General features: G+C 38.2%; 1 protein-coding gene across 2 annotated transcripts in view; it reads left to right on the top strand.

Moving 5' to 3' along the window:
- The window catches only part of LOC120525727 (WD repeat-containing protein 26), a 199,686-nt gene that overhangs the window by 2,570 nt on the left and 169,873 nt on the right, over positions 1-27,243 (top strand). For both annotated transcript variants that reach the window (XM_039748275.1, XM_039748274.1), the window contains exon 3: positions 26-82. In XM_039748275.1, the coding sequence (XP_039604209.1) occupies positions 26-82 (57 nt within the window). The remainder of the gene's footprint in view (positions 1-25; positions 83-27,243) is intronic.

Genomic DNA, 27,243 nt, shown 5'->3' with positions numbered 1-27,243 from the left:
GTGTCTGTTTTGTATTGTTTCATAGGCTGAAAATGACCTGAATGAGCTGAAGTCATTGATGCATTCTCCTAATGCTGTTGTGGTGAGTCTATAACTAAACTTTTAATATAGTAGTAGTAGTAGTGGCCGTAGCAGTATTCGCTTCTTTGTTACTTTTGACTGAGCAAGTTTTTTCTATGAATTTTACATTTGACATTATTTCATTTGTCAATTTATTTACTAAAGTGGTAGGCATATAATCTGGGCAATTTAATTTTTGTTTAGTCTTTTTTTTTTTTATATGGAGGAGTTTGGTTATTTTTTTGTTTATTTTTACACTTAAGTTATACTACTCTTTTTTATTATAATTTTTAACCTGAATGGTAGACTCTATCCTTATAAATGATTGATTGCAAACAATAAATAGCTATAAACAGGTGCCTGCTCAATTTGAAGTGAAATGTCATTTGTGTGCAAGTCACTCCAATGAAAGTAAGTGCTTTTGTTTTTAGTTCTCATCTCTTTAAATTAAGTGAACATATGGTTCTCATTAGTTATTTCACAGGGACTGTTTTTAACCAAGTGCTCTGAATTATCAAACTTTGCAATTTTTCCTTCAAGAAAAATCAATATAATTCGGTACCTAGGAGAAGAACATTTAAGTGTGTCACTTCAGCATATGATGGTGTCCCTTTTGGCAGGAAAAGTCATGTAAGCATTTCTTTTCACTGTTGGTTGCTTACATTAAGTAGGACATGTCTCGTTCCCCAATTCTTCATCGTAGCACTTCAGTAGCATTTCACTAGGACACTCCTAAAATGCTTGTGAAAGTGATGTAATTTACACCTATGCATTTTTGGCAACGGATGGTTTAGGAAACTCCTGCCTGCCGCCATTTTTGGGAGCTTTCAGCCAAACACTTATTCCAGTAGAATCAATGATGGCGCCCACAAAACACTAGTAAAAGAAAACGGTGTTTAGGAGGTGTATTTACGCCGTCTTGGATGAACCAGGAATAAAGCAACCCATTGTAACTTAGAAAAAAATGCCATCATACATGTTTGTGCTTTTGTCATGTATTGGGAACTATTGAGGGAGAGATGAAGTGCAGACATACCTTGCAATTAAGTGACAAGAATTCTATAAATGTTTTCGGTATCCATTCTATTAACAGGTTAAAGTTTAGTACAGATAATTTAACATATTGGTAGAGTGGTAGCTCAGCGCTGGCATTCCTTCCTTACAGTGCCAGTTAATGAAGGATTTCTTTTGCTGGATTGCATGCAGCACACACTTTTGTGCTTGGCTATGCAATTGAGCCAAGAAAAGGATTGGTACACTGTTAATCACATTTGCTTTCTGACTTGCACTCGGTGCTGCTGTAATAATCACTCTCTCTCAATGGCCCTAAACTCGACAGGTTAAATTTTTCCCTTGCACATGTAGGACTAGGTATATATTCATACAGTGCATGTTCAGTTCTTTTAAGTTGACTTAAATGTGATGATGTGCACAATAACCCCTTTCCTCACTGTTAAAAGATGATCAGGTAACCTGCTTGCATCATGTTGCACCGACAGCAGAAGATAATTTACCAAAATAACTCGACGATTTTTCCCCTTCATGTATCACTACTTATGCGCTTATCATCACCTCTGTGTAATCCTAGAATTTTTTAGCATGCTGTTTACAGAGAGTCCAGAATTTCCCTCTCGACTCCTTTTTTTGCAAAATAGGATGAACCCAATATCCGTGCCCACCCTGCTAATGACTCCTCCCCTTCAGTACTGTGATCACCAGGATTAAAAGCACTAAAGTCATATAAGACATTCCAAAAATACAGTAATTGCCTCACAATATAACACCTTGCAACCTACAAAATGGAAATAGTCTCAATCATATTCTTCCTGCAAAATGTTTTTTTGGAAATGCTGGGGAAATACTTGAAAAATGCTCTTAAAGCACAATAAAAGCACCTGGAAAAAGTCCAAAAAGCTTGTAAATCCGCTAAATGCAGGAAATTTGTTACTTTAAGTGTGATTTAGCCTTGAACCTGGATTTTGACTTTGCCATTCTTAATCAATCCCTTCTGTTTGTATTTTCTGAGCAATTGTTTTGTTGTAAGATTCCTTTTTAGATTCAGATTCTTTTTTCTGACATATGCATGGCTTTGTGTTCTCATTGTACAGTATTGTATAGTGGCGTTAATTGTCTCTTCGTAAGTAACATAGCCACAGAAGGGCAGTACAACTGCCTCAAGCCAAAACTGTAAGTTTTAAATTTTTCCAACCCAAATGTCCAGCTTTACAGCAAAATAATTTCACCTTTGACTTTATCTAAAGCCTGTTGTTTCAGAGGTCTCCATGATCTTCAATGATCAATGTATTCTTCATGTAATTTTATTTTTAAGAGTAGAAAATTCTTTCTGATCTCCTGGGTGGATCACATTTATGTAGCATGTTTCTGACGTTTGCCTGAGGTACTTTGACTTTTGGTTCTGGATCTTCTTTGAGTTACTTGGCAGTGTTTAGTTATGTGGCCTGTTTCCTAGCAAATATCCGGTGAACTTAAATGTTTTTAATTTAGAGTAAAGCTGTACATCAGAACAGGTCATCCACTTGAATGTAAGCGTGTTTGGTGCTGGCGAGTACTTGGTCCTAGACCACCCAGGAAAGCTTGGGTTGCTGTTGAAAGAGGTGTTGGTGAGGCCATCAAGGGAGCATGTACCCTTTGGTCTCCATGTGGATTCTAATACCCCAATCATGACTCTTTGTGGCCATAAACAATCCTTAGACATCTTTAGAAAAGTGTAGAGAGTCCCCATGTCCTGGCTTAAGTGTCCATCATGTCTTTGACTATTCTGGCCCACTAATCATCCTTGCCTAACTGGCATTCAGGTGGATGCTGCACATTTGTGGTGGTTTCCTATGTCTTCGTACTACTCGTAATTCTGAGTAGTTAGAAAAGTGCTATGTAAGTGTAATTTATTATTTTAGCATAGCATTTAAAACTACTGTACAAGTCAATCCATCCACATGGTTGGTCTTTTGAGATCCCTCTTGGCATGGTTGGTTACCACTTGAGTGCAGCCATGCAACGGGTGACACCTCGCCACCACACTAGTTCAGATTAAGTGGGAACAGTGTGAGGTTTTTTTATGGTGGCTGGACTGCCAATTCTGCTACCAACCTCAAGGTAAATACAAATTCAATATAGTAGATTTTTGTAAAGATGGATCTTTTGAAATTAATCCTATTTGTTTGCAATTTATACCTAAATTGGTAAACCTAAAGCAGGTGGTGATCAGTTAGGGTGATAAGCAGGAACTAATGTTACATTTTTTTATTTTGGTGATTTTATCTATTTATTTTTTTTAAATATGACAGACTGTGACTTATTGATAGTATTGATAGTGACTTTGCATATGGTATTTTCAGATGCAGAGTTTCTTTTTCATTTTTAAGTTAATCACAGATTATAAATTTATATTTGTACAATATTTTAAACCCTTATTGTCACTGAATAATTGAAATACATTTGGTAAGTATGTCTGTATTCATGACTGAAAGGCTAAATGTGTTAAGTTTGATTTTTTTTTTTTTTTTTTAAGAAATAATTTTCTGCACTCTGAGCATAACACCTATCTTTAAGGATATGCTGTTAGAAGTGTATTCAGATTGTGGACTGCATTTGAAGTTCCCAACTGCTGCTTTTGAATAGTTTTGTTACTGTGTTTTCAGCTGGATGTAGGAAAGTTTTCTTTGGGTCCGTTTTTTTTTGTTTTTTGTTTTTTTATTGAGCACCTCCCTACCTTAGTGACACACAGTATAAGAACGGGTTGTATGGTTAACACTAGAATTACCAGAGCCTACTAAAAAAGTCTTAAATTTGTCCCACCTTAAATCGCTTCTTAAAATCGTTCACAGCTCTCCACCAGTGTCTTTTTGTCATCTAAATGTGCTGATAAAATCAGGCTGCACGATGCCGGCTATTCCATCCCCCCCACCAACTTAGAACGTGCACAAACTTCTCCCAGCTCATGCCTTGATTCATTTTCTGGGAGTGAAGTGGAGTTTTAGAGTGGAAATAATAGATCGTTGTTTGGAACACACGCATTTCATGTCTGTTCCGTTTCTACAGTAATCTGTGTAAACACATTGTTAAAACAGAAACATTTTTTATATTCTAGTAGTAGATGACAAAATGTAGGCATAAACTACAGTGGTGTGAAAAACTATTTGCCCCCTTCCTGATTTCTTATTCTTTTGCATGTTTGTCACACAATGTTTCTGATCATCAAACACATTTAACCATTAGTCAAATATAACACAAGTAAACACAAAATGCAGTTTTTAAATGATGGTTTTTATTATTTACGGGGAAAAAAAATCCAAACCTACATGGTCCTGTGTGAAAAAGTAATTGCCCCCTTGTTAAAAAATAACCTAACTGTGGTGTATCACACCTGAGTTCAATTTCCGTAGCCACCCCCAGGCCTGATTACTGCAACACCTGTTTCAATTAAGAAATCACTTAAATAGGAGCTGCCTGACACAGAGAAGTAGACCATAAGCACCTCAACAGCTAGACATCATGCCAAGATCCAAAGAAATTCAGGAACAAATGAGAACAGAAGTAATTGAGATCTATCAGTCTGGTAAAGGTTATAAAGCCATTTCTAAAGCTTTGGGACTCCAGCGAACCACAGTGAGAGCCATTATCCACAAATGGCAAAAACATGGAACAGTGGTGAACCTTCCCAGGAGTGGCCGGCCTATCAAAATTACCCCAAGAGCGCAGAGACGACTCATCCAAGAGGTCACAAAAGACCCCAGGACAACGTCTAAAGAACTGCAGGCCTCACTTGCCTCAATTAAGGTCCGTGTTCACGACTCCACCATAAGAAAGAGACTGGGCAAAAATGGCCTGCATGGCAGATTTCCAAGATGCAAACCACTGTTAAGCAAAAAGAACATTAGGGCTCGTCTCAATTTTGCTAAGAAACATCTCAATGATTGCCAAGACTTTTGGGAAAATACCTTGTGGACTGATGAGACAAAAGTTGAACTCTTTGGAAGGCAAATGTCCCGTTACATCTGGCGTAAAAGGAACACAGCATTTCAGAAAAAGAACATCATACTAACAGTAAAATATGGTGGTGGTAGTGTGATGGTCTGGGGTTGTTTGGCTGCTTCAGGACCTGGAAGGCTTGCTGTGATAGATGGAACCATGAATTCTACTGTCTACCAAAAAATCCTGAAGAAAAATGTCCGGCCATCTGTTCGTTAATTCAAGCTGAAGCGATCTTGGGTGCTGCAACAGGACAATGACCCAAAACACACCAGCAAATCCACCTCTGAATGGCTGAAGAAAAACAAAATGAAGACTTTGGAGTGGCCTAGTCAAAGTCCTGACCTGAATCCAATTGAGAAGCAATGGCATGACCTTAAAAAGGCGGTTCATGCTAGAAAACCGTCAAATAAAGTTGAATTACAACAATTCTGCAAAGATGAGTGGGCCAAAATTCCTCCATAGCGCTGTAAAAGACTCATTGCAAGTTATCACAAATGCTTGATTGCAGTTATTGCTGCTAAGGGTGGCCCAACCAGTTAAGTTCAGGGGGCAATTACTTTTTCACACATGTCCATGTAGGTTTGGATTTTTTTCTCCCTAAATAATAAAAACTATCATTTAAAAACTGCATTTTGTGTTTACTTGTGTTATATTTGACTAATGGTTAAATGTGTTTGATGATCAGAAACATTGTGTGACAAACATGCAAAAGAATAAGAAATCAGGAAGGGGGCAAATAGTTTTTCACACCACTGTATATAATGTATGAAGCCTGAAGTATCAAAGAAATACTTTCACAAAAGGCACAAATCTAACGCAACAATTGCGCTTTTATTCCTGCACCACTCCGTTTTGAGAAACATACATTTGATTTCAGTCTGTAATAGCCAGTTTAATTTATGATACTTGTAAAGGTTAGCTTTGTTTTTTTTTTTATTATATAAAGTCAGTTTAATTATCTCAGCCGCGTTCATGAGCTCAAACACACCCCACCCCTGCATCTGACACTGCTGTTTTCACATAGACGCGCTATAACAGAGGTAAACTCGGCTCCCTTCTACATCGGAGCAAAAATGCACATACCATTGCTTGCATACTAAAGTGTTAGGAGGCACTTTTCGTGGCATTACACAGATTTTTGAGCATGCCCTCTGCACACTACTTGTGACTTTAGGCTTTAGGAAGTAAATAAATAAAGGTAAATTGTGTCATAAAATGATTTCTTCAAAACGTCACATATTTGACTTTCTTTTTTTAAAATGTGCGTTGATCACCGCCAGCATGTTGTAGCACACAGCATATGGCCCACCTGTATGTTCTTGCGCGCACTGAATAAAAGACAAATATACAGTCTGACTGAGAGAATCGGACTGAAAAAAAGCAAACATTTAGAAATGCCATACTTTTACAGCTGATTGAACGCTGTTCATTTTTCAAATAATATTGCATTTGTGCGATGATGTTTTCACATATATTGTCTCTTTCTTTCAGGTGTGTAATAGAAACCACAGCATAGTGAGAAGTGTGTACAACGCTTCTTACTGGAAAAGGCGATGGGGAAAAAAGATGATGCAGCATCAACAAGCTTCAGTTTTTTATTTACCTTTAGTTACCTTTATTTATTTACTCACTTCCTACAGCGTAAAGGCACAAGTAAATTGCAGAGCTTCCCATCATTTTATGACACGATTTACCTTTATTTACTTACTTCCTAAAGCCTAAAGTCACAAGTAGTGTGCAGAGGGCATGCTCAAAAATGTGTGTAATGCCACGAAAAGTGCCTGCTGACACTTTAGTATGCAAGCAATGGTATGTGCCTTCTTGCTCCGATGCAGAAGGGAGCTGAGTTTACTTCTGTTATAGCGCGTCTATGTGAAAACAGCAGTGTCAGATGCGGGGGTGGGGTGTATTTGGGCTTGTGAACGCGGCTGAGATAATAAAACTGACTTAAAAAAAAAACCCAAAGCTAACCTTTACAAGTATCATAAATTACACCGGCTGTTACAGACTGAAATCAAATGTATGTCTTTATTCTAAAATAGTAAGACTAAGAGAAGTTTACTTCTCAAAACGGAGTGGCGCAGGATCGAACTCGCGACCTTTTGATTCCCAGTCGGCAGCTGATTCTATTGCGCCACGGAGGCAGTCATAATAAACGGGTCTCAGTGTCGCATGGTAAGGCGGCTTTTTGTTTCTGCAGTTATATTTTTGAATAAAAACGCAATTGTTGTGTTAGATTTGTGCCTTTGTGAAAGTATTTCTTTGATACTTCATGCTTCATACATTATACAGTTTATGCCTACATTTTGTCATCTACTACTAGAATATAAAAAACGTTTCTGTTTTAACAATGTGTTTACACAACGGAACAGACATGAAATGCGTGTGTTCCAAACAACGATCTATTATTTCCACTCTAAAACTCCACTTCACTCCCAGAAAATGAATCAAGGCATGAGCTGGGAGAAGTTTGTGCATGTTCTACGTCGGTGGGGGGATGGAATAGCCGGCTGCGTGCAGCCTAATTTTATCAGCACATTTAGATGACTAAAGATGCTGGTGGAGAGCTGTGAACGATTTTAAGAAGCGATTTAAGGTGGGACAGATTTGAGTTTTTTCGTAGGCTCTGGTTATTCTAGTGTTAAGGCAGCCTTAATTGCAGCAGATGTCTCAAATACTATTACATCTATTACATCATCACTGTGCACAGTAGTGCCAATTGTTCTATTTATGACTGAAGAATGTGTTTTGTACAATAGACTGTTAACCTGCACTCGAGCAACCAGCACTCTCAAGCAACTGCAAAAAAATCGAAGAAATAATTCTTAAAATAGATTTTGTGTAATTGTAAGTATAAGGCCAGTACTCGTACACCACTCTACCTTGTGTATAAATATACACTCTGTCCTCATCTACCTTTTGTTTGTCTATAATAGTCGGTTGGTATTTATTTAAAAATTTTGAATCAGTGTTCATTTTTAATTAGATAGCTTACTCTATTCAAGATTTGCCATAGCATTCGTAAGCTAGACTTGTCAAGTGAGCAAAAATCAGGGAGGTTTGAAGCCACAGCTATATTTCGTAATGTGTTTAGTGAATTGGTTTAAGAAAATGGCTTGACTGCAAAGCTGTTTTTTAATGCAGATGAGACTGTATTAACGTGGAAGTGTTTGCCCAATTGTGCTTTGGCTGGTGGTAATGAAAATGTAGCTCAAAGGTTCAAGCTAAATAAAGAGCTTGTATGTGCAGACACATCAGGAACTCGTAAGGTGAAGTTGTGTGATTGTCAAATTTGCCAATCCAATGTGCCTTAACTCTTTGAGGGCGGATGTCTACAAAAGTCGACATCCTGGGATAGATGGCGACAATCAGCTGTTAATGGCGACAAAACTCACTGTCGCGTCACAGGCATTCTCTCTACTTGGAGGAATGTTAGACTCATTGACTGGGCAACTAATCCTTGCGTGTGCTTGAGTTGCGAAAGGTAAACGAAGGCAAGATGGCATCGACATCTAGCGAGGGAGCAAAGCGAGTGCAAAAAAGAAAATACTCCACAGACGATGTTTTGCGCATTATCGCTGAGTCGGACTCTGATTTTTCAGAATTTGATTTTGACAGTGATCAGGAGAGTTAGGAGTCGGCATCAGCTGATGCACCGACTGCAATGTTCGCGTAGGAGGAATACCCAGACATTGATCCGTGGGAGCCAAACTGGCTACCAGACTTAAAAGACGACAGCCTACTGTAGGACACGACAGATTACCAGCCGCTGGACTACTTCAGTCTGTTTTTTTCTGAGGCTGCTTTTTAGCTACTGTCAGACGAAACAAACAGGTATGCAGAGCAATTTTTTGAATCGCGGAATGCGCTTGCTCCACATTCTCGTTTTTTTTTAAAGTGGAAACCTACAACTAAAAACGAGATGAAGGGCTTTGTGGCATTACAAATAGAGATGGGACTAGACAGACGATTTAACTTCAGGGAGCATTAGTCCAAACGTGCTTTGTCCCCTTGTGGCTTTGGGCAGGTTATGCTGCATGATAGGTATGTGCTGCTGCAGTGTTTTATGCACTTCTGTGATGACCAGAAGCAAATCCCATAGGGTGAGCCAGGCTATAACCCCATGTGTAAAGAAGTAAAATCCTGCAGTACTTCTTTGTATTCCTTACACTATACACTAATAACCTTACGCAATACACTAATAACCCAATTGTGCTCCACTCACTTAGAATCTGGAACCAATGTAGAAAGCATTTTAAGACGGAGAAGCTTCTATCTGTGGCACCCCTGCAAGAGAACCACCTCTTTCAACCTTCACAAACATATGCAGTTTTAATATCTGGAAAAAAATGTGGAATTAACTTGCTTAGAGATCTTTATATAGACAACGTCTTTGCATCCTATGAACAATTACATTCCAAATTTAACATTCCAGCTACACATTTCTTTAACAAAGTTCCTGATTTGAAGATAGTGAAACAGAACCTTCCAGATTTTCCTCATCTTGCACCCTCATCCACGCCGGAAAAAATATTGCTCAATTTTAAGGAATTGGACTCCATCTCTACAATATATAAAATCATTTTACAATCCCTTCCTTTCAAAGATCCAAGAGGACACTGGGGAAAAAGATCTCTCAATTAATATATCAGAAAAGGAGTGGAAAGTAGCAATGCAGAGAATTCACTCGAGCTCCATATGCGCAAAGCATACAATTATACAACTCAAAATTATATATCGAGCACATCTGTCTCGACTAAAACTCTCCAAAATGTTTCCAGGGCATGATCCAACCTGCGAACATTTCAACCAAGCCCCAGCTTCACTGGGTCACATGTTCTGGGCCTGCACCAAATTAACATTATTCTGGACAAAAATTTTTAATTTCCTCTCAGACAGCCTTGGACTCACAATCCCTCCTAACCCATTAACAGCTGTGTTTGGGGTTCTTCCAGAGGGGCTTAAAGTGGAGAAGGACAAACAAATTGTGATTGCATTTACTACACTGTTGGCACGCAGGCTCATTCTGATAAACTGGAAGAACCCAAACTCTCCTCTTTTAAGTCAGTGGGAAACCAATGTGTTACAATATTTGAAATTGGAAAAAATCAAATACTCAGAGGATCTGTACAGACTTTTTTCAAAACATGGCAGGATCTAATCAGTAATATTTTAAAATAAGTTTATAAAGCACAGAGAATTTATTAACTTAGGTATGTTTACAAACCTTAAATTTTACACCGTTTGGCTTGCTCTCTCTCTCAGGGGTGGGGATCGATCTGTTCTTAACATAATTTCTTTTTTGTAAAAACTTGATTGCTATGTATGGATTGTAATAAAATTAATAAAATAAAAAAAAAAAAAGTTCAGCCCCTGCTTGACATTATGGAACCAACATGTAAACAATTTTATCAGCTTGGCCTTGATTTGTCTGTGGGTGAATCAATGATCAAATACAAGGGACACCTTTTTTCCACCAATATATGCCAGACAAGCCCACAAATTATGGCATTAAGGATTTTGTACTGGCAGAAGCAAACCCAGTTTTCTGCCTGAAAGTAATTGCATATACAGGAAAGCATTCCTTTCAAAGTGAGAACTGTCCCTTGACAAGGCAGGTTGTGCTGGCGCTGCTTCAGGGCTATGAATATTTGGGGCATGTTGTTGTGTACATGGACAATTTTTATACATCACCAGAATTGTTCATGAAGCTACAGAGCAGGGGAATTGGAGCTTGTGGCACAATGAGGGTGAACAGGAGACACATGCCTTTACAGTTGAAGCCAGACAGGCTGAAGATGAAAAGAAGTGACAGTCAGGTTTTCATGTGGGCGAACAACTTGGTGACATTGGCATGGCACAGTGTCAAACGGGTGACTTGTCTCTCTCTCTCTCTCTACAGTTTACACCAACAATATATGTGAGAAAGTTATTTGTCAAAAGATAAACCCAGAAGGTAGGAAGCTAGACAAGCCAGTTACACTTGAGGAGTATAAGTGTAAAATGGCTGGAGTTGATCGACTGGATCAGATGCTGGGGTCATACACTTACGGCTATAAGTCCACCAAGTGGTACCACACTCTGTACCATCACATGTATGAGATTGCGCTTAAATTGGCTATATATTATTCAAGCAGGCAAATGGTGACAGCACTATGACTGCGACAGACTTCCTCAAGAAGGTGGTTGGCAGCTTGCTGGCAGAGTATGCAAGGAAGGCCATCACAAAGAGCAGTGCAGGACAGGCTGACTGAGTGCCACTTTCCTGCAGCATATGAGGACAAAAAAATACAAACCTGACTGTGTTGTGTGCAGCAACAGACAATTGAAAAAGAGGCACCAGTGCAACACGTATTGTAAGCAGTGCAACATGGCAACACTTTTTTTTTTTTAAATAGTTTTTGGAAAAATATTCAGCCCTGGGAGAAAAGACACAAAAAAATAATTAGCCCTAAAAGAGTTAAAGGCATTATTGATCTCACTGTAGATTGTCATCGATAAAGGAACAGTTGTATGGATGCTGAAATTTTTGCAAAGTAGTTCCTCCATTCGTTTGTTCCCATGTCAAGGAAAATTTAAGAAAAGAATGTCGGAGAATAGTAGAGTTCTGTTGCTTATTTATAACTGTTGCGCTGATCCTTGCACAGCTACTCTACTGGCTGCTACATGAAAGCATTCAGCACTGCGATCAGCTGGGGACCGGTGAGCTGATGCTGGTACATCACTTTTGTTTGCAATCTCCAGGTCACCTGCCTCAGAGATGGTGCGTGATTAGTCAGGAGTTTGCTTCAGCAGTAATACACACATTGTCTACGGAGTATTTTGTTTAGTGCATTCTTTTGCCAGGTCCCCCTTTAGTTCCAGCAGTCAGCAGCTATGTGAAGACAGCTTATCTGCTCTGTTGTGCATTCCTGCCAGCTGTCGAAAAAAAAAAATTTAGTCCTCTAAGAGTTTATTTGCTTTTAATTACTATGGACTACATTAGTTAGGTCTGTTTTTAATTGTAACTCGCAAGCAACCTGAAACTACACTTACCTGGCATCTTCCAACCCCCATTGGGGTGATTAACTGAGAGTCTACTGTAATTTATCGGTTAAAAATTCTAGCGCAATCAAGGGAGTATGGATTTATGAAATTTCAATAAGGGGCAGGTCTGTGAAATGTCTAGCACTACATTTTGTTGTAACTCTTAATGATTTGTGAATCATATTAAAGACATTTGAGCACTGCTGGTACCAATATGATAATTCTAAGTAAAACATTACACAGAACAGCTATATTTTCAGAGCTGAAGTAATTTAAAAAAGTATGATGCTGGTACAAATGAATAACTAATTATTAAAGTAGGAAATGTGCGACTAGAACAATCAAAAATAACTTGCAAAATGTTTTAAATGTGACTTTATGGGCATGCTCACACTAGGCATGTTTGTTCTGTACTATGCCCAAACGCGATTGTTTACACTCACTACTTCCCTGCTGGCCTACACTCACTCTGCATTTAACGTTCTGGGCACAGGCATGCTAAAATGTAAATATGTTGAATGAGATTGCAAACTCTAAAATCAGTCTAATGTGCACAGTCTTGAGTGGACTATTTATTTCCAGTTCTAACAATGTAATTCTAACTGAAAAATTACATTTTTTTATGTATGTTGGTTGTGCTTTTTTTTGTTTTTATTTAAGGAAATATTAAAAAAATGTTTCCATCGTGGTTGAATACATGCAAGCTGCATTAAGGTGTCACTCTAATTAAAACAAGAAACTAGATTTTTGAATTATTCAGTCATGGTATCTATTAGGGACACATTTTCCGTAGTTAATGTTTATTCTGTCAGAGTAAGGAAGTGTTCAAGGTTTAATTGTAGGCAAAAACGGGTGAGAGATTAAATTTGAGGTACACCCTAATGTCACTGTATAGGACTATTAAGTAAGAGCTAGGTTTTGCATAAGTCAGTAATATGTTTAGTATTTCTGCTTTGATTGTCTGACACCTTGATGATTGATTAGTTTCCTAATTAGCAGTATGCGATATTTGCAACAGAAAATTACATCTTTGTGTTTTCTAGAACTTAGATAATGATAATTAGATGATGTTATCCTTTAAAATGTGTTTTGTTAATGTCTTTTTGATCTAGCTTGGTCTTGTTAATAGGACAGTAATTGTAGTGTACTAATGAGATTAATGGAAACAACAGTTAAGGAAACTGGTCTCATTTACTTACAAATGAAGTAAAATAACACAAACATTACAATCACCCTTCAAAGTATTATTGCAAACAAACAGTGCAAGTATGAGTAAACCATTCCAAAGTGGTTTACAACATTTACACAAAAAAATGTAATAAGACCAACAAAGCTATTATAATGAGAGCATTTTAAACAGATACCCTTAATGTAAGCAAGATATGAATCCAAAGGGATTAAAATACTAATCATAATTGATGTACAGGGCATTAACGTTAGTCTGGATAAGCATAAACCGCTCTGCTGTAAAGTGAATTGTACAGCACAAAAGAAAATACAAAAATTTAACATACTGTATTATAGTGTAAAAATCCAAAGTGCTGTCAAATACTACACAGGGGGACTGTAAAATATGTAAACAAGTTCTGTCATTTATTGCACAAAGATATAAATAACCCAGACCTATAACATTTTTAAACAGATTACTAACTTCAGGTTCTCTCCAATCTGAGCCCACCTAGATGCCCAAACAGATGTATAAATTTACACCAGCTGTTACATATTCAAATCAAATGTATGTTTTTATTAAATAATAAAAATAAATAGCAGCTCACAACTCAAAGCGCAAAATAGTAATTGGAGGACCGTGGAATCGACTCCAAAACCTCTTGATTATAAGGCAGCGGTTGTTGCCACTTCACCAACCAAGCAGACATATCTACCTTGTACCCTAAGCCAACTTCTTTTTCTTTGGTTATATTCTTGAATAAAAGCGCACTTGATTTGTCATACTTATACCTTTTGTGAAAGTGTTTGTTTGATAGTTTGGACTTCACAAATTATACCCTTAATGTCTACATTTTGTCAGTTACTAAAACGTGAAAAATGTTTCTGTTTTAGCTATGTGTTCAACAATTGCTGCCTCGCATTTCCTGTCCTCCTACATTTACATAGATTGTTGTAGACATGGAACACACATGAAATGCGATATCTTTATCGCAGTCCTATTTTCTTCTTTCTTCTTACTTTAAGAGACACATCACACAGAGAATCTTGTCCAAACACCTTTTTTGTTTGCATTTTTTCCTTGATATTGGTTTCTGTCAGGATCGATCTCACTGTGAAATATACAGTAGTCTTATCATTGACAGCAAGCTTCCTGGTGATTTCTGTTCTTTATTATTAGTGTTTCATTTAAGAGTAATCCACATCAGCAAGGAATAAAGGGTGGACCATCTTTGTATGGAGAAAACTGGAGCTCTGTGGTTTCTTGTGAATGCTGATCAATGATAATGAATGATCATAATATTCCTGCTTCACAAATAACTGAGGTTTTATGCAGGGGGTGGACATTTTAACTTGAAACTGAAGTTTTCATTTAAGGAAAGTAATTTTCGTGTAAGTGAAATCCATGGACTAAAGTGGACTTTCTCCTGAGACTGAATTCTCTTCTAATCTCATGCCTTGCAAGTAAACAACAATAAATGTCCTTGGTGGTGGTTAGACCTTTCTCAAGCTAACACAGTAGATCCCAGGCTTTATTAGTAGCGTTTGTGTGTGTGTGTACACGTTTTGTGGCATTTTAACTATAAAAACAGTAAACCTGGGTTATTTGTGAAACAGCAATATTTTGATCACTCTACATCCCTGGTTACTGACCAGCATCCATGAGAATAGATTCTAGGCCCACATATCCTCGTGACTTTTGTATATTGCTTCCCTCACTGAAAGAGAGAACAAAAACGGCATTTCATGATGTATGGTATTTGTAAGTCTTGTCTCCCCAGTTTCAGATAGCATGAAAACTTATTGCAAATTCTGAGGAAGACAGAATTACTTTTCTAGTGTCCGATTAGCAACTTTTTTTCTTTGGGTAGGTTATGGAAATTATGTTTTAAAGTGTCTTTGTATATTCATTTAGCCCTCCTTGATTTCTTCACAAAGTAATTTAAAAAATTTTATAGGGTCTTTTTGCATATCAGTCATTACATGTGGAGTAAAACAGTAAAATCCCATGTTAATCTCCATAGTGTTACATTTTTTTTCTCTTTTTGTAGGACCCATCCTCTTTTTAATTTCACCTTTTTTACACAACTTTTTTACAGATGGTGTGAAGTTTGCTTCCAGAGTTTGCTGGTATTTCTTTGAATCCATTCTTCCCTCTACCAATGACATTTTTCCTGTGCCCCTGGCATCAACACAAACCCAAAGCATGATCAATCCACCCCAATGCTTAATAGTTGGAGACCTGCACTTTTTTTAAATCCAAGCTTTCCTTAGCATATTGTGTCCAAAAAGTTCTATTCTGACTTCATCAGTCCAAAGGACTTGTTTTCAAAATGCATTAAGCTTTTATAGATGTTCATTTGCAAACTTCTGGTGCTAAAGTATGTGGCAGTGATGCAGGAAGGTTTTCTTCTGGTGACCAACATGAAGGTCATATTTGTTCAGGTGTCGCTGCACAATAAAACTGTGCACTACCACCCCAGAGTCTCAACTTTGCAATATGCATCACCTAGGGTTTCCTAATGATGACCGTGAACATGCCATAGTACTTACAAGCTAATTAAGGTCTGAGACCTTGGTAAAAGTGTGACCTCAAGTATCTTGGGGCACCCAAACCTTTACTTGGTGTTCCTTCCCTTTTTTTACTGTACAGTTGTACAAAAACAAACAGTAATCTTATACAAAATACTGAAAGGAAATGTCCTGTTTAACTTTATGCCCTATGGTGATGAGTTCACCTTCTGCTTAAATTTAGCAGTGGTGCCTAAACCTTTCCATGTCACTGTAAAATATTCTGATTAATAACTGTTCATGTGAAGGTTACAATCTTTTCAGTACATTCAATAAATAGGTTAAACTCAAGATTTAAATTACAGTCAGGATTGATCCTTTCAAGCTACAAGGACAATGCATTCTTCCATGACCCCATCCCCACCATAATCCCTTGACGTTCATATGGACCCCATGAGCTCTGCTCCCTTCGCCACTCCTGCCACCTGTCCATGGCTCAGCAAGAGTGACCCTACATCTAGAGTGCTATTGCTTTGCCTGGAGCTTCCTTGGCCACCTTGCCTCCTTTCCTGTGCATTGGTTTTGCTTCAGTCCCAGCATGTATGCGTGTTTTCTCTCTCTCTGCGCCTCCTTGATTTTCACCTCCATCTTTTTGTCTTCTTTTTCTTCCTTGCTTTCACTCGCAGACTACTGTGTAACAGCTCTAACGTGCTCTGTGTGCACATTACACACAGTTTAATTACCCTCATCAAGATCTCTGAGGCTGCACTATTCTGTTCCTACACTTGCAAGGTTTGCACTTCCTTGCTGTTTATATAAAAAAAAAAAAAAAATCTCACACCGCCACCAATCCCTGATGTGCTTTACCAAGAGTGGTTTAATGGCAGATGCATACTGAAATCAAATGTTTTCATAGCGTGAGTTCTGACACTGTGTCAGAAGCCCATTTTTGTGCTGAGCTTCGTTTGCTGCAAGTTATGGCAGAAGAGATCCATTGATGAAATGGAACTGGAGAGAAAATAACGAAAAATATTCAACCTGGAGCTACCTGTAGAAAAAGTAAAACTCCACCCACTAAGTCCACTTTGAGCAGACAAGGACACAGCAAATGTTTTCTTATCTTATGAACTGGTACCATATCATTGATTTACTTTTGTGACAAAAAAAAGTGTTCCTTAGAAACGTAGAAGAATGTTTTCTTAAATTGAAATCTTTTGACACTTTAAAGTGAAGGCTTTTGTTTTCATGTTTGTACTTGTGTCCATTGAACTCATTTTTAGATAAAAAAAAATAAGTATTTCTTATGTATAATGCTTCAGTTTAGAACACAATTTCATGTGGACAATTAATGTGTACCGTGATTATGAAGAAATATCATTAGATACTAGTATTTGGACAGTGATTAAAATTTGCATAATTTTGTTTCCACCACAATGGACTTGAAACAAGTATAGACTTCCAATGTGAATTCAAAGGGATTAACAAAAATATTGTACAAGCTGTTTAGAAAAGACATTACCCAGCTATTTTCAGGGCCTCAAAATTATTTGGATAATTGACTGACAAGCTATCCCATAGCTAGGTATGAGCAGTTCCCTCATTATTTCATCAACTATTTATACAGGTGAAAGGTCTGGAATTGTTTCCAAGTGTGGAATTTACATTTGGAAACTGTCATTGTGAACTCTCAATATGAGGCCCAAACATCTGTCCATGCAAGGAAAAACAGTCCATCATTAGGCTAAGAAAACAAAATAAACCCTTTAGAGAGAGAGCAGAAATACAAGGAGTGGGCAGATCAACAATTTGGTACATTCTTATAATAAAGGAAAACACTGGTGAACTCTGCAACACCAAAAGGTATGAAAAACAACAGTAGACAGCTGTGCTGGATGATTGCAGAATTTTGTCCTTGGTGAAGAACTCCTTCACAACATTTAGCCAAACATGATTGTCAATGTAATTGTTTTGTCACTTTGAGTGTTGCTGTCATCAAGAATTTGATTATCATTATTTCTACCAATTAGGTTCATATTTGGAGGACGTGTTGTGTTCGTTACATTCCGTGTTTTGTCAACCGTTGTAAAGATAACGGTTTTCGTGAATCTAAAAAGTTTAACTGGCATTCCTGGTATTAACTTGTGGATTTGCCTGCACATATTTAGCGTGTCTATGAACTTGTGGAACTGCCTTGCGAGTATTTAGCGACAGTGTCTCTATGAACTTGTGCATTTTTTTCTGCGAGTATTTGGCGGCAGAGTCACAAAGTTGTTTCCGTCTAGCTGCATCAGAAAATGTACCACAACATCTGACACACCTCCTTTTTACTGTTTTCTCACAGCTTGGATCGCTGCTATCATCGGTTTGAGTTTCATGGTTTTTTTCAATTACGTTAGTATTTGAAACGTTAGTATTTGCAGGACTTGTTGTGTTGAAGTGACATTCGGCATCTGTCAAGTGTAGTAAGCATACAACCGGTTTCATTGATAACTTTGCATCCAGCTTTTGAAAGTTGAAACATTCATAAACATCAATGTCCACTACTCAAATCGTCACCTGTGAATCTAAGATGTTTAAAAGGCATATATATAATGTGTGTATATGTGTATGTATGTGTGTGTGTGTGTGTGTGTGTGTGTGTATATATATATATATATATCTATATATATATATATATATATATATATATATATATATATATATATATATATATCTCTATCAAAAAAATTAAAGGAACACTTTGAAAACACATCAGATCTCAATGGGGAAAAAGAAATCCTCCTGGATATCTATACTGATATAGACTGGGTAATGTGTTAGGAACGAAAGGATGCCACATCGTTTGATGAAAATGATCAACCTACAGAGCCCTGAATTCAAAGATGCCCCAAAAATCAGAGTGAAAAAATTGTGGCAGGCTAGTCCATTTTGCCAAAATTTAATTGCAGCAACTCAAAATTGTACGCAGCACTTTGTATGGCCACTGTGTTCTTGTATACATGCCTGACAACATCGGTGCATGCTTCTAATGAGATGACAGATGGTGTTGTGGGGATCTCCTCCCAGATCTGGACCAGGGCATCACTGAGCTCCTGGACAGTCTGAGGTGCAACCTGGTGGCATTGGATGGACCAAAACATAATGTCCCAGAGGTGTTCTATTGGATTTAGGTCAGGAAAGTGTGGTGGCCAGTCAATGGTATCAATTCCTTCATCCTCCAGGAACTGCCTGCATACTCTCACCACATGAGGCCAGGAATTGTCGTGCACCAGGAGCCACTGTACCAGCATAGGGTCTGACAATGGGTCCAAGGATTTTATTTGATTATTTTATTAATTGAGCTGCATGCTGCTGGGCAGTGAGCTTAGGGCCCATTAGAGGACATCATGCTACCAGTAGTGACACTGACTGTAGGCAAATGCAAAACTAGTGAAGAAACAGTCAGAAAAGATGAGGAGGGAAAAATGTCAGTGGCCTCCACCTGTTAAACCATTCCTATTTTGGGGGTCATCTCATTGTTGCCCTCTAGTGCATCTGTTGTTAATTTCATTAACACCACAGCAGCTGAAACTGATTAACAACCCCCTCTGCTACTTAACTGACCAGATTAATACCCCATAAATGTCATTGACTTTATGCTATACTCTGATTAAAAAGTGTTCCTTTAATTCTTTTGAGCAGTATATGTGTATATGAATATATATGAATGATCAGAAACATTTTGTGTGACAAACATGCAAAGAATAATAAATCAGGATAGGGCAAATAGTTTTCACACCACTATATATATATATATATATATATATATATATATATATATATATATATATATATATGTACAGTGGTGTGAAAACTATTTGCCCCTTCCTGATTTCTTATTCTTTTGCATGTTTGTCACACAAAATGTTTCTGATCATCAAACACATTTAACCATTAGTCAAATATAACACAAGTAAACACAAAATGCAGTTTTTAAATGATGGTTTTTATTATTTAGGGAGAAATAAAATCCAAACCTACATGGCCCTGTGTGAAAAAGTAATTGCCCCCTTGTTAAAAAATAGCCTAACTGTGGTGTATCACACCTGAGTTCAATTTCCGTAGCCACCCCCAGGCCTGATTACTGCCACACCTGTTTCAATCAAGAAATCACTTGAATAGGAGCTGCCTGACACAAAGAAGTAGACCAAAAGCACCTCAAAAGCTAGACATCATGCCAAGATCCAAAGAAATTTAGGAACACATGAAAACAGAAGTAATTGAGATCTATCAGTCTGGTAAAGGTTATAAAGCCATTTCTAAAGCTTTGGTACTCCAGCGAACCACAGTGAGAGCCATTATCCACAAATGGCAAAAACATGGAACAGTGGTGAACCTTGGCTGGCCGACCAAAATTACCCCTAGAGCACAGAGACGACTCATCCGAGAGGTCACAAAAGACCCCAGGACAACGTCTAAAGAACTGCAGGCCTCACTTGCCTCAATTAAGGTCAGTGTTCACAACTCCACCATAAGAAAGAGACTGGGCAAAATGGCCTGCATGGCAGATTTCCAAGACGAAACCACTGTTAAGCAAAAGAACATTAGGGCTCGTCTCAATTTTGCTAAGAAACATCTCAATGATTGCCAAGACTTTTGGGAAAACACCTTGTGGACTGATGAGACAAAAGTTGAACTTTTGGAAGGAAATGTCCCATTACATCTGGCGTAAAAGGAACACAGCATTTCAGAAAAAGAACATCATACCAACAGTAAAATATGGTGGTGGTAGTGTGATGGTCTGGGGTTGTTTTGCTGCTTCAGGACCTGGAAGGCTTGCTGTTATAGATGGAACCATGAATTCTACTGTCTACCAAAAATCCTCAAGGAGAATGTCCGGTCATCTGTTCGTCAACTCAAGCTGAAGCGATCTTGGGTGCTGCAACAGGACAATGACCCAAAAACACCAGCAAATCCACCTCTGAATGGCTGAAGAAAAACAAAATGAAGACTTTGGAGTGGCCTAGTCAAAGTCCTGACCTGAATCCAATTGAGATGCTATGGCATGACCTTAAAAAGGCGGTTCATGCTAGAAAACCCTCAAATAAAGCTGAATTACAACAATTCTGCAAAGATGAGTGGGCCAAAATTCCTCCAGAGCTGTAAAGACTCATTGCAAGTTATCACAAACACTTGATTGCAGTTATTGCTGCTAAGGGTGGCCCAACCAGTTATTAGGTTCAGGGGGCAATTACTTTTTCACACAGGGCCATGTAGGTTTGGATTTTTTTTCTCCCTAAATAATAAAAACCATCATTTAAAAGCTGCATTTTGTGTTTACTTGTGTTATATTTGACTAATGGTTAAATGTGTTTGATGATCAGAAACATTTTGTGTGACAAACATGCAAAAGAATAATAAATCAGGAAGGGGGCAAATAGTTTTTCACACCATTGTATATGTATGTGTATATATGTGTATGTGTGTATGTATATGTATACATGTGTATATATGTATATGTGTGTGTGTGTGTATATATGTATGTGTGTGTGTGTATGTATGTATATGTATATAATATGACAACATCACTCACAACAGTGACAAAACAATTACATTGACAATCAGGTTACGTTATTTTCAAAATGTTTCCTTTTCTTTTCATTGCTTCTTTAACACTACTTCTCGCTCTGCGCTGGTATGTGTGTATATGTATATATGTATGTATATATGTGTATATTTGTGTATATACAGTATGTGTGTGTGTGTGTGTGTATATATATATATATATATATATATATATATATATATATATATATGTATATGTATATGTATATATATATGTATATGTATATATATATATAGGTGAAATTCCGCGATATAGAAAGGCCATATGAATAAACGTTTTTTTATAGTTTAAGCCTTAAAATATCCCTCCCACATGCGTTACACATTTTAAATTTGTAATAACGAGTGACATCCACGTAATGCTTTCCTTGTCGTAGCATATCCGGTAGTTTTACCTTCTCCTGAGTGGTCAAGGTCTTCCTCTGGTGCTTAGGCTCAACTACTACCAGAAGGCTTAGAAAATGCAGGACAATTGGGAGCCAAATGGCTTAAAACAAAACGAAAAGTTCACAAAAAGTTTGCTCACAACAATCGGACCACAAGCAAGGTACGCGATATGCAGAGAAATGAGATGCGTCGGGGACCCACACTCGCTGTTCTTCCGAGATTACACCACGTTAGCAGCAGCCAATCAGAGCCCAAGAGAATGAAAACCCTGATCCTCTGATTGATCGAGTCTCCTCTCTCATCCAATAACGGGAATTGTAAGAAATCATTTGGGTACGGTAATGCGAAACTCTGTCTACCATAGTGTACAGTGTACGTATAAAATTAGATATGTCCCACAGAAAAATCTGTGATATAGTTGGGGAGTGATAGCTGAACTGTGATATAGCGGGGGATCACTGTAGTACAGTGAACCCTCGTTTATCACGGTTAATCCGTTCCAGACTCTATCGTGATAAATGAATTTTCGCAAAGTAGGATTCTTTATTTATAAATCCAATATTTTCGCTGTTAGAGTAGAGAAAACCTGTTTATGACCTTCTAAATACGTGTTTTAACATTATTAGAGCCCTCTAGACATGAAATAACACCCTTTAGTCACCATTACACTCATATTACCCAATATATTAGACAAAATAAGACATATTAGACGTTACAAATATATTACTAGGCGCACTCGCCTTTTAAGGCGACTGACTTTTATCCTCAATTTTTGTGCGCTCCATGTGTACATCAGGCATGTAAATGTAGAGAATGAGAACATCAAAGTGCCTATTCATAAAATCTCCCGAAAACCTACATTTTTTTTTTATCCCCTTAAGTGCCTGTCCAAAGTCGTACAATGTCAGCCTGAATCTGTACCGCTAAAGACGGAGTTTCATGCACTAAATAAGCTATAGATGAGAATGAGCAAGCACCATCTCCCCTGATATTTACTACGCGGTGATTATTTCCAAAAACATCATTTTGTCTATTTTTCCAATGCATCGCGCACAAAAGCAAGGAAACGATGAGAGCACCAGAATTCCGCTCACATCACGTCGCTTCGTACCTCAAGCCGCAAGTAGTAAGTCTGTAATAAGCTGAATACCACTACGCTTTGCACTCACGGGACGGAAGGACATTTAATTGCACAGAACCACTAACCTATGAAGGCATGACCTCGGTAGGAGAGTCTTCAGAGGTGGTGAAGTATCTTCAGCAGGTGCGTTGTTGTCTTCAGTGAAGGAGTACTAAGAGTAGGCAGTGGGTGTCTGGGTGCGCGGCTGAAGAACATCTTGATAGGCAGTTGCTGGCGCTGTCTTTTCATATGCGTGAGGAGGCTTTTGTAGGGTATTGCCATCTTTAATCATATCACCTTCTCCTGGATAGTAAGCATCTTCCTCCGGCGCTTAGTTTTATTGTCAGAGGGCTTAGAAAAAGCAGCACGTTTAGGCGCCATCGTGGGGCTTAGATAAAAGTTCTCAGAAAGCGCATGCGTAGTGACGTAAGCGTGTATGAGAAAAAAATCGCGATAGAGTGAAGCCGCGAAAGTCGAAGCGTGATATAGCGAGGGATCACTGTACAGTACTTGCTTGGATCAGGGACTGTTAAGTCTTGCATTGTGCCAGCTCTAAACGATGGCACCGTTTTTAGTTGGTACAAAAGATTAGTAGTATTACCGGTCTTTGTGGGAACATGCTTTTGACACAATTTGCATTACATGCTAATCTGCTTCTTATCAGACTTTAAATAGCCAGAATATCCCCATGCTGCCAAATTACTCTGACCCTTCTTTTAAAAAATGCCATTTTTTTTTAGCCTTTGGGTGTTGTCTTCGGTCATGCTGATTTTTCCAATCTGAGCTTTCGTGAACATTTTCTGCCATTTTCTCTTATCTTACTCCCACCCTTCACGTACTGGTGTACACTGTGGAGTTAGATTACTGCCAAAAGTCAGTGTGCAAGGAAAATGCATTTTCTTAAGTGTGACATTTTTAGTGCATTTTACAAGAACAGGTTAACTCTATTATGCACAGCTGCTGCAGCCCAAACATTGGCACGTGTGCAGCTGCTACTATAGTACCGTGTGTGACAACCTAGCCTGACATGGCTGTTACTCTATTCCATCCTCATGATTGGTTTGACGGGACGCTGTTCTCTTTATCATTGCCTTTTTTGGCTACTTCCAGCAGAATAACGCACCATGTCACAAAGTTCAAATCATTTCAAACTGGTTTCTTTAACATGACAATGTGTTCACTGAATTCAAGTGACCTTCACAGTGGCCAGTCAAAATGGCCCAAAATCATGGAGGCATGTTTCTAGAACCTTGTTGAATCTATGTCACAAAGAATTACAGCAGTTCTCAAGGCAAAAGGGGGCACAACCCGGTAATAGCAAGGTGTTCTTAATAAAGTGGCCAGTGAATGAATATTGCAAAATTTTAGACTCTTCTAATTTGTATTGTGTCTAATCAGTATTGAAAATTGTGAATCTGTAATGACATCAGACCAATTAAAATATTAGGCAGCTGTTGAAAATTCATATTCTCACTAGATGTATTTTAGTTATCTAAAATGTAGTCATTACTCAAGAGTATAATCAACTATTCAAAGGAAAGCATTAAAATGGTTTGCTATATTAATGTGACCGATATACTCAAACGGGAGGCAAAAATCATTAAAGTTCAAGCATCTGTAAAAGAGACAGCAGCTAAATATAACAGACTAGCTGAAGCCCGACGTAGCATATGGCGGTGTAAGAATAGGAACGGAAAACGGTGAGAAAGGAATTTAGTATAATATGCTTAGGAAACCACTGTCGCAGTATAACGAAAATAACAAGGAGCGAAATCGATGCCAATGATCGAGAGAGTACCTTCCTGTAGCAGACTACGGAAAACATAGACATATATAGATAGACGCCACATTCACTGTGTTGCCCAGTTGACACGATAAGTCAGCGCGTCTAAACTAAAACTAATCTAAAATTAAAAACTAATACAGGTAGGCATTAAAAACCAGGTTTTCTGATTTAAAAAAGTAACGTTTTAAACAGTATGTTTTAAATGCGTGTGTATCCCATGGTCTTAGTGGGCAGGGCTCTGTGAGTTGGTGGGCGTGACTCTGTCTTGCTTTCCCTTAGAGTTGGTGGGCGGGGCTCTGAGTTGGCGATTGTGGCTCTCTGTCTTGCGTGCGGTGTAAAGTCAACATGGCTCAGAGGTGCATGTGGACTTTTGCACAGACGAAAGCGACTGAGGCTGTGTTTGGTGAGTTGTTGCGTGCCTCGAGTGACGCTGGACTTGGGAGGACGGTTACAGTTGCTGTGCGTAGCTCTGTCGTGGTTATCCCATTACGTGGTAGGAGGGTTAGGGTTGGCGGGTGGCGCTCTGTCTTGCTTACGCTCACTGTCTTGCATGCCTTTAGTGAACACCTTGGTTTACGAGTGTTTTGCAAGACGAGCTAAATTTTGACTTGATGATAAATGAGCGATGTCTTGCAATACGAGTAGTATGGATACACTTTGTCTGCTGAGCGTCATGTGATCACAACTGAGCTGATGGTGGTTCTCGCTCGCGTTCAGCCCATCTCTCTCTCGCTCTCTCTCTCTTGCTCGCTCGCTCGCTCTCTCTCTCTCGAAGGCCATTGTTCTATCTTCAAGCTAACTTAAATTGGAAGACTTTGCTAATGCTTATTTTTCTATTTATGTAGAATTATTGGGCTTTCATTGAATTGGATGGGCTTAGTTGAGAGATTAATCCTTACTGGAGACAGCGTCATATTCTCTGGTACTGGTACCATTCAAATATCTGCTGTATGTATTTTAGTAAAATTTTATTAGGAAAATCTTTTTATTTTCTTTCTTCTTCAGATTAATTATTTTTTGTTTAAATGATTCAGTATCACTACTTAGTCTCAAGATCGATCTCATCAGTCTCTCTCCTGTTCAGTTAATATATGTAGATTTTTTTTTTAAATTATTTTCATTTTTGGCATCCCATCCAGTACATGTCACTAACGTGCCTGTTAAGGCTTTCTACAGGAAAAGCACTTTACTATCTCATCGGCACCTTTTGACACTTAAATCAGATGTGTGGACTTGGTATGGACTCAAACTGTTCGTCGGTGAAAAACTGGAGGATGATGATATTAATAATAGTTTACGTTTATATAGCTCTTTTTGTTCTCCACGCAGGGAGGACCCAGGGAGTTAACTCATAATCTCCATACTGAGAAGCAGCAGCACTACCATTGTGCCACCTGTGTGGAACTAAGCCATATATAAAAAAGCAAATCCATATATATGTAAGTTGTGCAGCTCAGAAGTTAAGTACTGTTGTAAAACAATGAGTTTGAGAAATCATTTATCCTGACGTCGCCTATAATTGTAATCTCGGTCGACATCCAAACGAGTAAAGCCTAAACAATCTACACTGGACCCAGTAGATACCTACAAGCTTCTGTTCAGTTTGCCTCCTGCCCAGAAAATAACATTCTATTGGTGTAGCTGTGGGTGTGAAAGGCGGGATCAAGCATGGGTAAAATGCGTGCTGAAAGAAATCTCTGTCCAAAAGTTCATTTTAAAAGATTTAGTGAAAATTCTAAGCAAATAGTCCACACAAGAATAAAGAAAAAATGTTGTTACACCCGTAGAATAAAAGGCAAAAAAAAGTTTCTTCTATAAACTTCTATAAGCTTGTTAAACCTCAGTTGTTTCTGTATTTAACACTAGAATTACCAGAGCCTACGAAAAAACTCGTAGATCCATCCCACCTTAAATCGCTTCACACCTCTCCGTCAGTGTCTTTTGTCCTCTAAATGTGTTGATAAGCAGCAAGCAGCCTGCTATCACATCCCACCCTCCCCACACAGTTTTCTCAGCTCAAGTCTGTTTACCTGCTTGTCAATTGGCTTAGAGTTGTATAGAGTGAGAAGTCAAGCAGAATGACACCTTTTATAAATACTATATCGTTATTTGGAACACCTGCATTTCATTTGTGTTCCGTGTCTACAACGATCTATGTAAACACATTGTTAAAACAGAAACGTCATTTCATGTTTTTGTAATTGACAAAATGTAGACATGAAGTGTATAATGTGTGAAGCCTGAAGTCCAAATATCAAAGAAACACTTTCACAAAAGGTACAAATATAACAGAACAAGCACGATTCTATTCAAAAATATAACTGCACAAAAAAAACCTGCATTAGGGTGTGACATTGACACGCATTTGCTACGACCACTTCGGTGTCGCAACAGTATCAACTGTTGACTGGTAATGAGAACTTCTCCGGTTTGATCCCAGACAAGTCCGTTTTGAGAAGTGAGCTGCACTTATTCTTGCTATTTTAGAATATTTAGAACATACATTTGATTCCAGTCTGTAACAGCCGGTGTAATTTATGATACTTGTAAAGGTTAGCTTTTTTATTTTATTTTTTTTTTCAGTTTTATT

This window comes from Polypterus senegalus, chromosome 3, assembly GCF_016835505.1.
Source record: "Polypterus senegalus isolate Bchr_013 chromosome 3, ASM1683550v1, whole genome shotgun sequence".
Lineage (NCBI taxonomy): Eukaryota > Metazoa > Chordata > Cladistia > Polypteriformes > Polypteridae > Polypterus > Polypterus senegalus.
This window is presented reverse-complemented; position numbering and strand designations above follow the sequence as displayed.